The sequence below is a fragment of the Danio rerio genome, chromosome 12 (assembly GCF_052040795.2).
Source record: "Danio rerio strain M-AB ecotype USA chromosome 12, GRCz13ab, whole genome shotgun sequence".
Lineage (NCBI taxonomy): Eukaryota > Metazoa > Chordata > Actinopteri > Cypriniformes > Danionidae > Danio > Danio rerio.
This window is the reverse complement of record NC_141032.1, coordinates 7,937,501-7,955,397: the sequence shown is the minus strand read 5'-3', so window position 1 is coordinate 7,955,397 and position 17,897 is coordinate 7,937,501. Positions and strand designations below refer to the sequence as shown.

Here is a 17,897-nt window from a genome sequence, read left to right as displayed (position 1 = left end):
TCAAATACTAGCTATTTAATGTGACGTTTGTGAACTGGCAATGGTTTCTGCTGTTCTGACTGTCAGCTGCAGATGTGAATGAAAGACGGAAGAAAGTAGTTCCTTATACAAAAGGATTTTTGAGACTGTCTTGTGTTTGATTTTCTTTGTTATATACACGATTACGCCATCGAACTGCAATATCACACTCCTAGCAGTCAATAATTTTGACTTCAACTGTATATATATTTTTTTATAAATAATATATATATATATATATATATAATATAATATAATATATTATAATATAATATATATATATATATATATATATATATATATATATATATATATATATATATATATATATATATACATACATACATACACACACACACACACACACACACACACACACACACACATATATATACACAACAGTTCAGGCTGGTCCTTGAATCTGATTGGCTGATAGCCATGCGATATTTCGCATATCACACAAAGGCCTCTTCACCCTTCACCTCTGTGTATTACTCCACTCACATACACCCAGCAACAGATATATGTAAAGTTTTATATTATGTAAATATTATGCATTTTCGTACATAAAATTATCTATGAACAACATTATTTTTTTCATTTTGAACCTGACTTCAATGTTGAGATTTCTGATTGATATGACTATAAATATTTAATGAAATAATGCCTCATTTACATAATTAAACATAAAAAAATTGTAAAACAAACAAGTTTGCAATTTATTTATGTAAACAATGAACTGGGACTTATATACAGTTGAAGTCAGAATTATTAGCCCCCCTTGAATTTTTTTTTCTTTTTTAAATATTTCCCAAATTAATTTAAACAGAGCAAGGAAATTTTCACAGTATGCCTGATGATATTTTTTTCTTCTGAAGAAAGTCTTATTTGTTTTATATCAGCAAGAATAAAAGAAGGTTTTAATTTTTTTTAAAAACATTTTAAGGACAAAATTATTAGCCCCTTTAAGCTATATTTTTTCGATAGTCTACAGAACAAACCATCGATATACAATAACTAATTGCCTAATTAACCCAGTTTGAACCTAAATAACCTAGTTAAGCCTTTAAATGTCACTTTAAGCTGTATAGAAGTGTCTTGAAGAATATCTAGTAAAATATTATTTAATGTCATCATGGCAAAGATAAAATAAATTAGTTATTAGAAATGAGTTAATAAAACTATTGTGTTTTGGAAAAGAATCTTCCCTCCGTTAAACAGAAATTGGGGGGAAAAATAAACTGGAGTCTAATAATTGAGAGGGTTTAATAATTCTGGCTTCAACTGTATATATATGACTATTAGTATCTTTAACCTGCAGTGTCTTTATTTCCACTTCAGATGACAGTAATATTTTAATAGCGCTCTGAGGTCAGACAGGCCGTTTTGCATGAAGGAAACACATTGTTTTTCTACAACATACTTTAGATTGCTGCACCACCATGAGCAGTCAGCCATGATAACATCTTCTGTGTGAGGCCTGCAACCAAAGAAGGCTTGATGATGATATTGAGAGCTTAACGGTGAGGCGCGAGCCTTCCTGTGGCCCTCCAAACAGCAAAGAGCCTCCCAAGTGGCTCTGGATGTTTATTACTGCTGTGATCCTATTAAAGTCACAGAGAGCACACGTGAGGCCTTGTGATGAAGACTGACTCATTTAGAACTCCAACACAGACACACATGTGCGCACGGACTGCATAAGTTTAAAAATAATTGATGGGAAATATATTTTCACTGCATTATCATGATTTTGGACATATTTTAATAAATACACAAATAACAGCCAATAAAATAATTACATTATAAGAATTAATTTAATTTCGAGGATTTTACATCCCTTTTGCTCCTTAATTAAATAATTTTCCATTATTAATGAATTAAATTTTGGTAAAAGATCATTCATTAATTCATTCATTTATTTTATAGATTTTTTTATTGACAACATTTAAGCAGAGAAAGTTAATTGAAATGTATCTACATTTAAATGTAATTTTAATTTAAAAGTTAAATTGTATGACTGACAATTCATTTATTTTTAAATTAGATTATCTAAATAAAAGCAAATTAAATAATTTGGGTCAAACAAACAAACACATTTAAGCATGGATGCATTTAGAAATGTATTTAGTTGACTAATTATATTTAATTAATATATTTAATTAATTACATTATTTTACAAAATCCCAGTTAATGCATGAGCTCAGATTTATTTAAAGCACTTTTATAGCATTTATTTATTATATAACTCTTAATTAGTGAATAAATCTATATAACTTTTTGGTTTTGTTTTGACTTACAATAATATAATAATAAAATAAAGATCATCTCTGAGTAAAGCACACAAACTCATGCATACATATGTTTTTAAACACATGTAAATGTTATTATTTTCCACACAAATTCCGTGTTAATGCATGAGCTCTAACTACCTACTGCGCCACTGCCTCGCCTATGTATTTACATTTAAATGTAATTTAATTTAAAAGTTAATTTGTATGAAATAATTTGGAACAAACACATTTAAATATGGATAAATTTAGAAATTAAATTATTATTATTTATTATTATTATTATTATTATTTTTTTTTTTTTACAAAATCCCAGTTAATGCATGAGCTCTGATTTATTTAAAGCACTTTTATGGCATGTATTTATTAAATAACTCTAAATTAGTGAATCTATTTATGGGACTGTTTGGTTTTGTTTTGACTTAAAATAATATAACAATAAAATAAAAATCATCTCTAGGTACAACAAACTCATGCATACATATATTTTAAGCACATGTAAATGTCATTATTTTCCCACAAAGTCCATGTTAATTCATGAGCTCTAATTTCTCTCTGTGCCATTTATCATTTATAGCTGTAATTGTAAGTTAGTGAATACATTTATGGAACTTTTTTTTTTTTTTATAGATTTTGTTTTGTATTGACTTATAAAATCCTGCTGGACCCATAAAATTCCACTGTCCCTCACATATGTTGTTATGGCAACATCTCATTTGCTCCTCACACCGTAAGAAAGTCATTCTGGGAAGAAATTTATTTCCCTGGGATCAAGAGTGCGAGTCCATTGTATCCAAAATCGACCGACAAAAAGAGCCTGAGATGTTCATTTTAAAGCAAGGCAACCTTAAATCCCCTCCCGGTCGGCTCTCTCCATGGAGATGGAGCGAGCGAGCGGTGGACGGGGTGATAACAGTGCGCGCTCTGGACTGTTTTTACAGCTGCTGCCCCCCTTTAGGAGCAGGCCAGTGGGAGTTCTGTTCTCCTGTCCTCCTATAAATCTCTCCATACAGCAGCCGGAGATTTATTCTGTGCTGGACTGGCCAACACGGGCTACAAATGTCAGAAATGTCAGCCAGGTTCTGGCTCTTTGAATGTGAGAAGATGGCACAGTCCTGGCAGAAACGAGCCAGCAATAAAAGACTGGGTTTGTGTTTTTTAGGGTGTTCAGCTTGATCTCACATTGAATGTAACTATTTTATGTATCGTCCGTTTAGTGGCTAATTTGTACACGTTCAGTTCAGTCTGGATAATCCTTTTCTCTTTGGTCTTGAGCGCACAGCGTCCATTTCTTCCAAAATATACTTGAAATACCTGATTCATCTGACCACAGTACACATTTCCACTGTGTGATGGTCCATCCCAGATGCTTCCGAGCTCAGAGACAGCGCTTCACTACTTCTGGACACTGTTAACATAGGGCTTCGTTTTGGCAAAGCACAGTTTTAACTGGCATTTATGCATGTAACTGTTTAGTGGTACTTGACAAGTTTGCTGTTAGGGTGTTCAGCCTGATCTCACATGGAAATGTAACTATTTTATGTTTTGTCAGCTTAGTGGCTAATTTGTACGAGTTCAGTTCAGTCTGGATAATCCTTTTCTTCTTCGGTCTGGAGCACAGGGTGTCCATTTCTCGGCAGCGCTTATGGACACTTACCATGGGGCTTCCTTTTGGCACAGCACAGTTTTAACTGGCATTTATGCATGTAACTATGTTTTGTGGTACTTGACAGGTTTGCCAAAGTAATCCTGAGCCCATGTGGTGATATTGCTCATGGATAAATGATGATTCTTGATGCAGTGCCGTCTGAGAGATCACAGCTGTTTAGCTTAGGCTTGTGCCCTTGTCCTTTACGCACTGAAATTCCTATGGATTCCTTAAATCTTTTAAGTATGTTAGGGTGAAATATTCAAATGTCTCCCTATCTTTCTCTCAGGAACATTTCAATAATTGTTCATGTATTTGTTGGCAAACTGATGATCTTCGGCCCATCTTTGCTCCCAAAGGACTAGGCAATTCTGGGATGCTGCTTTTGTACCAAAACAAAATTACAATAACCTGTTGACATCACCTGTTTCAAATCACATCATTATTTAACCAGTTTACCTGATTACTAGCCCTAAACTGCTCCTGTCCCAACCTTTTTTAAAATGTGTTGCAAGAACCGAAATTGGAATACGAGTTTATTTTTAAAAATAAAAAAAAAGAAATCATTAAGCAACAGATTAAATTATGTTTGCTATATTGTCTGCAATGAAAGTCAAAGTAAATTTAAAAATCACTACTTTTTTTATTAGCGTTCTCTATACTACGCCAACCTTTTCTGATTTGGGGTTGTAAATTGTAGAATAAGATCATAAGAACTCAAACAAATTAGCCACTAAATGAAATAGCTGAATTGCAGTGAGATGGCATTGAGGTGTTTTTTAAAGTCCCCTCTGAAATTATTGATTTTTTTTTTGTGGTGATAGGCCATGTCTTGAAAGCACAAAATACATGTTATGGCACACTATAAAGAGCAGGTGCTATGACATTGCGATATTGTGTTTTGCTGCGCTTTATAAAGTACTGAACTTTATTTCATACTTTTAATACTTTATAAAAAAAATTATATGAAGTGTGTATATATATATATCAAACTCATTTATTTTATCTTTGCCATGATGAGCGTAAATAATATTTGATTAGATATTTTTCAAAACACTTTATACAGCTTAAAATTACATTTAAAGGCTTAACTAGGTTAATTATGTTAATTGGGCAGGTTAGGGTAATTAGGCAAGTTATTGTATAATGATGATTTGTTCTGTAAATAAAAAAAAAAGCTGAAAGTGGCATTAGTTGACATTTAAAGTGGAGTTAAAAAAGCTTTTATTCTAGCTGAAATAAAACAAGACTTTCTTTAGAAGAACAAATATTATCAGACATACTGTGAAAATGTCCTTGCTCTGTTAAACATCATTTGGGAAATATTTAAAAAATAAAATCAATTTCAAAGGGGGTTTAATAATTCTGATTTCAACTGTATGTTGATATCTTCTAGATCTTTAATTTTCTGTTCCAGTTTATCTTATTGTTCTCGCTCTTTCTTTTATTTTGTAAATGTAGTATATATGAACTTATTTTTTCCATTTATTTATTTAGTAAAACTATTATGTTTATATATGTGCTGATAAAATCTTCTTTTCGTTACACTTTTTGAAAATAAATATTTAGGAGGGCTAATTATTCCGACTTCAACTGTATCAGGAATCAGAAAAGAAAACTCTGCCAGAAGTCTTTCAGAGTAAATCGAGGCCAGTGTTTTTGGTGAAAGTGCAGTAAAGGTCTGCAGAGCATCAGCCTGAGCTTTACAATAGTAAATGAGCGAAACAGACCGCGATGGACCTCAGAGAGCGAGATGAAAACTCTGTACGTCAGCTTAGAACTGGAATGGGTCCTCAGGAGCCACATAAATACACCGCAAGCTGCATTTCCACTTTGAACACGCAACGAAAAAGTCCTGGGCCGTTCCTAGTTCTTAGCATTCCCATTTTGAAGGCGATGATGACTGCATTAGTTGTGATGGCTCTTTGGCCGATAGAGGCCAGAGATAATCGCACATAACTGTGGGTGTTGGTCTCATCCCAGATGATCCACGGATCCAGAGACTCTTCGGAGCCTGTAAATGTGTCTGTAAAGCATCTGTCATTATCGTGCAGTTGAGGCCCTGATATTACTAAGCACTTTCAGCCACCAGGAGACATGCCTAGCATACAGATTCAGATATTGCATTAATAGCAAGCTTCTACATTTGGCAGAACAATGTTACAATGATAGGGGAAAAAAGCATTATCAGAACTCTCAAAAATACCTATGTATATGTTATCGTCAAACTATGAAATAATTGCTACTTTATACATTACCTATGCATTCTATAAGTCGAATTGCCATGCTGCAAAGAATATAACTCGGTTACCCTCGTCATTTTCCCTGCCACTGATGTTGGCGGTGGAGCTTGGTTCATTCGAGTTTTCATCGAGTTTGTAGCTGCCGGTCACCCGGGGTGGCGACTTACTACAAACACAGGTCTGTGTAGATCTACAGCACGGTGAATACAACCGGCCACTGAGCTAGCTGAGAGAGGATCACATGAGCTCTACTGGTGCTTCTATTGGCTGTCGCTTAAGAAAGGCGCTCTTCATTTGCATAAAGTTAAAGTATTCTCCAATTTGAGGTTAGATACGCCTACCTGGTTGCCAACGGTCGCTGTTGCTTGCATGGACGGAGGTCGCCAGAAGCCACTGACGCTCCGAACTTGAAATGAATGGTCGCTTTGTCGCTGTGAGTCACTTGTAGGCTTAAGTGTTGAACGTTATGGTAAGACAGTGTTTTGCCTGTACGAGGTTCCACCACCACATCACAGACAATATTGCCATAAATCTTCTCATGACGTCAGTGTTATCCGGCTAAGGTTCGATAGACGCTCTCCCATAACATTTCCGTGTGTATTGTTTTGTGACCCTGATGGAAGGCAGTGTAGTGCCGGTACAGGAATCACGCAATCTTCACATGCAATGACAGTTCTACGTTGAATTATGTCACAAAAGAGCCACGCCTACGTAGTCGCCAGTCGTCGTTGTGGCTCACGTAGACAAAGGTTTCCAGAAGTCGCTCACTCTTCGTTGAAATGAATAGTCACTTTGTCGATGTGAGCCGCTGGTAGTGTGAATGAGGCTTTAATGTTGAACGCTATTGAAATACAGCATATTACCTGTACGAAGTCACACCACCACATCACAGACAACATTGCCATAATTCTTCTCACAACGTCAGTGTATATTATCCGGCTGAGGTTCCACAGATGCTCTCCCATAACCTTTTCCCTGTGGATTGTTGTGTGACCATGATGGAAGGCATTGTAGTGCCAGGACAGGAATCATGCAGTCTTGACATGCAACAACAGTTCTACAATGAATTATCTCAGATAAGAGCCACGTTTACCTGGCCGTCAACGGTTGCTGTCGCTCACGTAGAAGCGAGGTCGCCAGAAGTCGGTTACTGAAATGAATGGTCGCTTTGTTGCTGTGAGTCGCTCGTAGTGTGGATGAGGCTTAAGTGTTCAATGTTATTATAAGACAGCGTATTGTCTGTACAAGTTTCTGCTTCCACATCACACAACATTGCCATAATTCTTCTCACAACATCAGTTTATACCATGATGGTAGGCATTGTAGTGCCAGGACAGGAATCATGCAGTCGTGACATGCAACGACAGTTCTACGATGAATTATCTCCGATAAGAGCCACATCTACCTAGTCGCCAACGGTCGATGTTGCTCACATGGACGGAGGTCGCGGGAAGTTGCTCACTCTCCGTTGAAATAAATGCTCGATTATTGCTTTGTTGCTGCGAGTCGCTCGTAGTGTGAATGAGGCTTAAGTGTTGAATGTTTTTGTAATACAGCGTATTGCCGGTAAGAGGTTCCTCTACCACATCACAGACCATATTGCCATAATTCTTCTCATGACATCAGTGTATATTATCTGGCTGATGTTCCACAGAAACTCTCCCATATTGTTTCCCCGTGGATTGTTGTGTGACCATGTTGGCAAGGAGTGTAGTGCCAGGACAGGAATCACGGAATCTTGACATGCAACAACGGTTGTTTGATGAATTATGTAAAGTAAAAGCCAATGCAGCTAAAAACCAGTTGCCAAAAATTAGTGGACGGATCAATTAAGGCTTTTGTTATGCTCTTCTGACACTTTGCCTAAATGCTACACGCTCTCAATCACACACACACACTCATACACAACGGCCAATTTAGTTCATTCAATTCACCTACAGTGCATTTCTTTGGACTGTGGGGGAAACCGGAGCACCCGGGGGAAACCCACACAAACACGTGGAGAACATGCAAACTCCACACGGAAATGCCAACTGGCCCAGTTGGGACTCGAATCAGTAACCTTCTTGCTGTGAGGCGACAGTGCTAACCACTGAGCCACCGTGCCGCCTCAAGTCATCTAAATAAAATGAACTACTTCAGGGCAAGAACACAGTTTATTCGATCTCTTAAACTCCAAACAAGCACATCCACCCAGCGGATCACTTTCATCATGCAGTGGAGATGCACTCAAGACTGTTTGCTGAATGTCTCATGCTGTGCTCATGGATGTGTCGTGTTCCAGAGCTGTTGCACAGGATCAACACTTCTTGACTGTTGTAATAAGCTGCAGACAGATTTTCGCAGGAAACAGCGGGTCTCTAAAGGCCACGCAGGTTCAGCCGGGCCTGATGCGATGCACATGTCAGAAGCGTACATGTGTTTTCCATCATTAATTAGCTTGGAAGTTTGCTGCATGCAATCACCAGATAACCGCAAATGATTATGTAACATTTTTTTTTTCGATAATGCTCGCCAACACAAACCATGCGCAGGAATGTGAATGAACTTGGGTTGTGACACTGAAAACACATTGTTGGCACACACAAACTTGATGTTTATTTGGAATGGCTGAGATGTTGTTGTCATTGTTTGGATTCCTCGCTCTTGATCGCAGCATTATTACAGGAACACGACTCTTGCCATAAGCTATTAAAAGTTTATAGAGAAATGAGGCACTTGTATGATTGTGCAACAAATGTATGAATGACAGTGCGGTTTAAGAAGTATCAAACACGAGGCGCAGACTAGTCATCTAGCAAGCAGATAAAGCATATGTTGCTGTAATCTCTGGATTAAACTGAACTGAACATAAATGTAACTTTTTTTTTTGCTTCTACTTATGTGTATTTAAATGTCTGAAACCTAAAATAAACATTATTTATTTATGTATAAGCTGTTTGTAACGTACAAGCCATGTACATTTTCCTGCAATGATAATCCCATGGTAATGCAATTGCTTTTTGGTTCAACAGTTAAAATAAATCTACAAGCATTTGGTGCTGTTATGTACACTATTGCAAAAACAATGTGAATATTCTTTAAAGAAACAAATTATAAAAATTAAAAATAAAAAAAATTGTTCACAATATTTTGAAATGCAGTATGAATAATTGTGCATAGTCACTATCACAATATAAAATAACTAAAAATAAATTCATATGAAATTCAAACGTTCTGGATTATAAATTAAATTCCCAATTTTGGTATTGGATTTCAAAGTTCTGTCCGCATTTTCCACATTGCATATTGGGTATATGCAGAAATAGGCAGAAGGACTTTTCATTTTTCAGTAACCCACACTCAAAAAATATGTTTTTGCTTGTTCAAACTACTTGATTAAAATGAGCTGAAACAATGCAATTCTTGAGTTTTAATTCGGACAACTTAACATTTTTTTATGTTCAATCCACATAATTTTTTTTAATAAAAGTGTTAAGTTAACTTAATCAGTTTGTGTTGGGTCAACATGAATGAATTAAGTGGAACCCTGCATTTTTTACAGTGTAACTGTTGAACTATGCCATTACAAAAATGCTGCGTTTAAGGTCTGTTTTCTTTAAAAATCAACGATCTTCACTGCCTGATTGATATATGATTTATCCACTATATATATCGTGGGCAGAAACACTAGCTGTTCAAATACCCTCTTTTAGCACCTTTTTCAGATGACAAAACACACTCAAAGAGTTAATTGGGGGGGTCTAACTTAATTGTATTATGTTTAATTAACTTAAATTTGTAAAAACAATTAAGTTAACTTAAACTATTTGTGTTGGGACAACATAAAGGAATTGTGTAGATCCCTGCATTTTTACAGTGAACATTCAACAAATGATATATGCTGATATATAAATTACATATTTAAAATGAGCTGCAACAACACAATTATTGTTTTAGGGGAGACAACTTAATAATTTTATGTTCAATCCACTTAAATTTGTAAAACTAATAAGTTAACTTAAAGTTAAATTCCTTCATGTTGATTCTACAAACCAATTGTGTGGAATCCATTTTCTTCTTCTTTTTTTTTTTAACAGTATACTATAAACAAACATTTTTTCTTTTCTTCATTTTTTTGATGAAAACTGCTGTTTCTTCTTGGTGGTTGCTTACTTTTCCAAGTCAAAATAGACAAAACTCTAAGTATGATCGCTTATGTGAACCAATGCTATTCTCAAAAAATCCAAATGATCATATTTCATTCAACCACATGCTCATTCACTTTGCTGTACTAAAATCATTCATTTTTCCATAACAGCGGTTTGGGTTGAGTTACGTGCCAAGCTTTTATAGGTACAACAGTATAAAGGAAGAACTGACTGGGCTCTTCGCAATAATAGTGATATAATACTGTGAATAACCACAGATATACAGTAAATATGGTAATATTCCAAACAAACCAGGACTGATTAACCGAAGCGCACGTTGTCCTCTTCTTAAGATAACTTTAGACAACAGACGCCCAAAATCAGGATAAGCAAATGTTGAGAAACTTCCAGAAGGATCCATCTGACCCTGATGCAAAGATACTGTTAGTTATGATTCTGTTTCGCAACTAATATCTTTTATGTAACCCTTTGATAAGACAGATTCCAGTGAAATGAGAGCTGTTAAACAGTAGGTATGTTAAATGCAACCAAACAATCCATTTATAGTCAGACTGATGGCTAAATTGGACTGAAAAGATTTTGTGTAAACACCTCAATCAATCTAAATGAGCTCAATATGAATAAAACATATTGTATTGAAAGCAGTGGAGCAAATTTTGAACAATCCGTGACCAATTTAGCCATATAAACCCAAGCTTTCAAAAACTTTTCACACATACAACACGCCATGATACAGTGTTTCCTAACCACTTAGTACTGTATATGTTATTACATTAACATTTGTGAAATGTCTGTTACAAAAGCTTTTTTTAAAGACATTTATAATGTTAAGTTTAAATGTAAAGTAAGCTAATGCTAAGCTAATGACAATAAAATAGTAAACTGAGATGTTTATGTAGCCAACTGAAACATTTCTGAAGCAAATCAGAAACGCATTGTTTCAGTTTTTTTTCTTTTCTCCACTGAAATACATATTTTGCTATTTGATTAGCTTAAATAATCACTTACGCTGTGTCCTAACAACATGCGACAAGATTCTAGTGTCAAACAAAACCCGACATAACATGACAGAAACATGTAAAGGGGAAATGAACGCTCAGTTAAGTTTCGCCCACTGAAGCTAAGCAGGGCTGCGCCCGGTCAGTACCTGGATGGGGGACCACATGGAAAAGCTAGGTTGCTGCCGGAAGTGGTGTTAGTGAGGCCAGCAGGGGGCACCCAAACTGCAGTCTGTGTGTCCTGCGGTCCTAATGCCCCAGTATAGCGCCGTCTTTCAGATGAGACGTTAAACCGAAGACCTGACTCTCTGTGGTTGTTAAAAATGCCAGGATGTCCTCTGAAAAAGAGTAGGGGTTTCACCCCGGCATCCCGGTCAAATTTGCCCACTGGCCTCGGTCCATCATGGCCTCCTAACCATACCCATACCATAACTGTCTTCATCACTCATGTCTCTTCATGTCTCCTCTCCACCAATCAGCTGGTGTTGGGTGGGCGGTCTGGTGCAAAATGGCTGCCGTAGCGTCATCCATTTGGATGCTGCACACTGGTGGTGGATGAGGAGACCCCCCACCCCCCCAAATTGTGTAAAGCGCTTTGAGTGCACAGAAAAGCACTATATAAATGTAAGGAATATTTATTATTAATTATTATTATTTACATTATTTTGTAAATTTATGGACAATTTTAAGATGCGAATAAAGCACAATATTTATTAAGTCAAAAACTATTATTGACATTTCCGTAGACGTCAGTGTGCACTTTACATCCATAAATGTTATTTTTTGCTCGTACGTTTGTGTATTTAAATGTCTGAAACCTAAAACAAACATTATTTGTTTGTAAACACTAAGCTATCTACATATCTATTTGTAACTCCTGTTTATAGCTATAGCTATATATATATATATATATATATATATATATATATATATATATATATATATATATATATATCTTCTTCTTTGGCCTTAGTCCCGTACGGTTGCGGGGTCGGCTCTTTTGGAACAAGCCATTTTAGACGAGTCCATATGATAACGACTTTTTTTTTTTTTTCACACATTCCGGCCGGCCTGTCACCCTCATACATTCATACACTACGGACAATTTAGCTTACCCAATTCACCTGCAGCATGTCTTTGGACTGTGGGGGAAACCGGAGCACCTGGAGAAAACCCACGCAAACGCAGGGAGAACATGCAATGTTTGCATATCCTGCACTTGCTGCTATTGCACTTCTGGTTAGACCTAAACTGCATGTCGTTGCCTTGTACACATGCATTCACAAGCCGTGTACATTTTTCTGCAATTGCGGAAAAGCAAATTTGAATTTAGCAGCTGATCACAATGCATTAATCACACCAGTAAGATCTTACCAGCTTGATCTTAAGAGGAAATGTAATTTTTTTTATGTTTTGTCAGTTTAGTGGCTAATTCATATGAATTTGTACGAATTTGAGTTCAGTCACACGAAAATTTAAAATTAAAATAAAAAGGAGGAATTAAAAAGAAAATTAAAAAGGAAGCGTGGCACCCAACCCCACCCCTAACCCCAACCGTCATTGGGCGAAGAGCAAATCGTACTAAATTGTACGAATTAGATCATACGAATTCATACGAATTAGCCACTAAATCAAAAAGTTATGAATTGCCGTAAGATTGCATTGGATCTTGTTTACTGAAGTAAATAAACCAATTGATCTCCAGCCTAGTTTTCATTATCAATACAGCACTCTAGTAATTGGATTGCAAAATTTAAGGTTCATATGACAAGTTACAGAAACTAAAAGTGCATATAAACATAACTTTGTGAGCAACAGAAAGATCTCACAGCAGATACAGCATCACACACAGATTACCATCTCAGATGAAGAACAACAGGTCTTACCTTTCTTTGATTTGGCACCAATCTTTAGTTTGGAAGGCCATGCAATCTGAGTATCTGTCTCCACCATGACCTGTGAGGAAAAAAAAAAATATATATGCACACGTTAAAACATACTACACTTTTTTTTTCAGCCAGTTTAACATTTGGTAAATGTTTTTCACACCAAAAACCTCAAATTTAATTAAAGGGATAGTTTACTCAAATTTAATTCCGTCAATAATGTTGTTGCTTTTTGTATGTAGTAAAACTACAGTATATTTCAAGTTGTACGCATATACAGTACATAATTATTAAAGTATTTTGCAGGCCATTATGCCATTATGCCAACATTAGGCGGGGCTAAAGTTATATTATGACATGCGTTGCCCGTTATGACTCTGATTGGTGGGTTTTATGTACAGCATCATGGGTAATGTAGTTTTTAGCACAAATTCTGCTATACAGTGAGAGCACAAACAATTAATTCAGTTGATCATGCTAATGTGCTCGTTATACTCATTTTATAGCTAAGGATGTCAACTAGTTTATTAATTTTTCATTTTATGGATTCATACATTTTTGGTTTCATCAAGATTTAAACATTTTTACAACATGTCCATACTTAATGTTTATAGTGTTACCAAACAGAGTCTCTTATTATTAAGTTTGCCGTTGATTTAAAATACAAAACATTTCTTTTGTTAAATATTACTATGCAATAAAATAACTCGCATAACTGATGTAGTTTATTCATACATAAGTGGAATTTTCCGGTCACATCATGATCATTCAGAAATTATTCTAAGGCTAAGTAATTATAAAAAGGAAATGCATGTTTTAATTTAGCATGGACTCGTTAAATTGATCAAAATTTACAGTAATTAATCTTTTTTTATTTTATTTTTAACTTAACATTTTTATCTAAAAACCAATTCCTTAATGATTTTATGATTGGTATAGACTGGACTGGAAAAATCAGCATTTAAAGGAATAAATTACATTTCAAATTTATGAAATTAGAAAACTATTATTTTAAATAATAACAGTATCTCATAATATTATACCTACTACTGTACTTTTGCTTAAATAACTGCTATGGTGAGCAAAATGTGTTGGGAATTTCATTTAGACAAATTCAGTAGTAAAGACTTAATTTAATGAAACAACTATGCTGAAATACCAACACGTGAATGATTTGGTTTAGGTCAGGACTTTTTTTTTTTTTTCATAAAAATCATGCTAACTTGATTTAAGTAATTTTTTAGTACCATTTTTTTCAACTTTAAGGTTGATTATTTGAATCACATCAGTTATTTATACCCATATTTATATGCATTTAATTGACTTTTGTACAGATTTCCATCTTTAAGCATCACAATTCTGAAAGGAAATCATATGTAAAGTTAGATACAAGCTAATGACTATGGAAAATTACTAGAGATGCACCAAAATAAAAGTTCTGGGACAAAAGCAAATATTCTGGATGCACTTTGCTGAAAACCGAAACAGAAAATGATTTGTAAGAATAGTTTTCAATAATAAAATTTTGTAGGCATTTTAAATTTAACTTAATAACTTTTACTATATAGATTTAAAAATAACACAAGGCAATAAAAAAAACCACACAAACCACCCTGGACCACAAAACTAGGCAAAAATGTATCTTAAACAGTAGATTAGAACGAATGATTTTTCTTTTATGCAAATATCCATAAGATATTTTCTACTGTAAATATATCAAAACTCAACTTTGACTTAATTTAAACAGCGTTAAAGGCAATACCTTAATACAGGGGTGTCCAAACTCGGTCCTGGAAGGCCGGTGTTCTACATATTTTAGTTCCAACCCAAATTAAACAAACCTGAACCAGCTAATCAAGCTCTTTTTGGGTACACTAGAAACCTCCAGGCAGGTGTGTTGAAGGAAGTTGGAGCTAAACTATGCAGGACACCGGCCCTCCAGGACCGAGTTTGGACACCCCTGCCTTAATAGGTTATATTATAAATATGAAAATGAATAAATGTTCAACAACTTTAAACGTAAAGTAAACACAAAACAAAAGTAACCATCTGGAGCTCCTCCGCAGAATTTGATACTAAATACTTGTGACATTACTTTTAAACTGCGGTCACATTGCAACTTTCACCCCATAGACTTCCATTTATATGCACGTGGATGCCACAGACTGGAAACGCAAGCTCATGCGACAAGTTGTGCAGTTCGCTGCATTGCAAAGTTCAAGCTTTGTCAAACCTAACCTGTGATATCACATCACCTGACTGTATAAGACCAATAAAACTGGATAAACTACCTGACAAAAGTCTTGTCGTCGAGCCACGTTTTAGGAACAACAAATATTATCTTGACTTTTAGCTACTCATTTGGTATCAGAAGTGGCTTTTATGAAAGGCAAAAGCCCCTAGATTGCACTTATTTTGTCCAAAATTAAACATGATCATGCCTTGATTTTTAATTATTTAATTAGGACAGCAAGGCCTGACTTTGCTTAGACGAAAGTCACTTAACAGCAATAATGTGCAGTGTAGAATATAAAGTCATAGTGCAGTGGAAAAAGAATTAATATTGTTTATGACTCCCATGAGCTTGGAGGACTGCATCCATACATCTCTGCAATGACTGAAATAACTTATTGATAAAGTCATCTGGAATGGTGAAGCAAGCGCTATTGGCAAACAAAGCGTTCTTTGGATTTATCTTCAATGCCTCCTCCATCTTGCCTGACATGCTCAATAATGTTCATTGCTGGTGACTGGGCTGGCCAATCTAGGAGCACATTGACCTTCTTTGCTTTCAGGTATGAGAAGGAGCGCTATCTTGTTGAAGAATTTGCCCTCTCCTGTGGTTTGTTATGTAATGGGCAGCACAAATGTCTAGATTCCTCAGGCTGTTGATGTTGTCATCCCCTCAGCAGATCTCTCGCATGCCCCCATACGGAATGTAATCCCAAACCATGATTTTTTCTTCACCAAACTTGACTGATTTCTATGAGAATCTTGGGTCCATGCCGGTTCCAATAGGTCTTCTGTAATAGGTCTTATTATTCCTAGTCATTTCTCTCATAGCCAGCTGAATCGGAGGTTCTAAAACAATCCCAAAAATGAGCGCACTTCCGCATTGATGAATAAGGTCAATAGGCGGCATATATAATCATTGTGCTGAAAATGTTCATGAATCAAGCGGAAATGTAACCGGACACAACCGCAATCCCCAATGTAAAAATGTTATGTGATATAATGTGAAAACACCCATTACAAATGGAGCATGGAAAAGCCTTGCAGCCATTGAGAGAGAGTTACAAGCAAAGTAGAAAAGCATGGGCTGGTAAAGTGAAAGTCATTGTGTGGTCATCATATCTACATCCTGATGGGTCAAGAGTCATACGCTGCTGTCTGGATGGTTACAGAGCCTTTAAGACCTTACAGACAGATCTGAGGTGTCTTCTTTAGGGGACGAGCAAACAAGCTGATCTCACTTCTGGGCAGTAGGCACTTCCCAGTGCTCTTCCTAGCAGATGTCAACACTGGATCTGTTCCAAAACCAAGTGAAATGCCTCTGTTGGGAGCATTATTAGACTACATAAGCACTCCTGATGCAAAGGCTGGTTTAAACGGTTGGCATAAGCTGTTTTGGCATTCTTGGGGTTCAATTTGCACCATTTACTACACAATTCAAAGCAGTTTCAGAGCAGTTTTCACGACAATGGCAGAGTGAACATACAGTATAGCAAACATAATTAAAAAGGGCCATTTTAACATTTTAATAACAAAAACACAAAGTTTTCACCACTTCCCAAGTTGATTGTTTACATTGTTTTTTTTTTTTTTATTCTAAAGTGTGACGATTAAACATCCAAAAAGGCGTTATTAAATATAAAATGCATCTCTTTTTAGCTTGAAACCCTGACCACTGGAAGAAGTTGCATGTTCAATTTTTTATTGTGTCTAATTTGGAAATTTTGTTTTAAAAATAAATAAATAACTAATTTATATATACAAAACAGTTCTGTCTGCTTCTCGAATCTGATTGGCTGTTTGGTAGCCATGCAATATTTCTGTAATAACAGCACTCATACAGCCTCCTCTCCCTTATGTTTTAGCAGATGAATAAACCCACAACAGTTTGAAAAATATTGCAGCTGTTGGGCAACAATCTACTTTTAATGCTTTTTCAGGCGAGACTGTAGTTTAGATTGGAACTATTTAGTTTATTTATAAGTATAGTGCAGGGGTGGCCAACCCTGTTCCTGGAGAGTGACCTTCCTGCAGATTTCAGTTGCTACCCATATCAAACACACCTGTACCAATTAATTAGGACCTGAACACCACGTGATAATTACAGGCAGGTGTGTTTGATATGGGTTGCAACTGATATATGCAGGAAGGTGGCTCTCCAGGAACAGGGTTGGCCACCCCTGGTATAGTGCCTATTTTAAATATTTATAATTGTGGAGATTCAGCACGTCTGCATCCATCAGCCTGTCATACTTAGTAAAGCAAAGACGGTTGATGTTGTCCATCCACAAGATAAAGACCGACAAAGACCGCATAAGCCCTTAAAGGAGAAATCGATTTCTCTCTTTTGTATTTGTAGTGCTGTATTTATACCATAATAATTGTAGTATATTGAGTGTGAGATGGGACTTGTTACAGAGCCATCTGTTTGTT

The 17,897-nt window shown here is 35.8% G+C and overlaps 1 protein-coding gene and 1 long non-coding RNA gene across 6 annotated transcripts in view; one reads left to right on the top strand and one right to left on the bottom strand.

Moving 5' to 3' along the window:
* Positions 1 to 17,897, bottom strand: part of zgc:110716 — a 154,818-nt gene that overhangs the window by 80,739 nt on the left and 56,182 nt on the right. For 4 of the 5 annotated variants that reach the window (XR_015503456.1, XR_015503457.1, XM_087275070.1 and 1 more), the window contains 1 exon segment: positions 13,233 to 13,302. Coding sequence is in view for 3 of the 5 variants with exons in the window: in XM_087275070.1 (XP_087131196.1) it covers positions 13,233 to 13,302 (70 nt within the window). In the remaining 2 variants the exon portion in view is untranslated. 5 annotated transcript variants of the gene reach the window in all.
* LOC147841270 (uncharacterized) overlaps positions 1 to 17,897 on the top strand; it is a 58,471-nt gene that overhangs the window by 5,878 nt on the left and 34,696 nt on the right. The gene's annotated exons all lie outside the window — the stretch shown is intronic.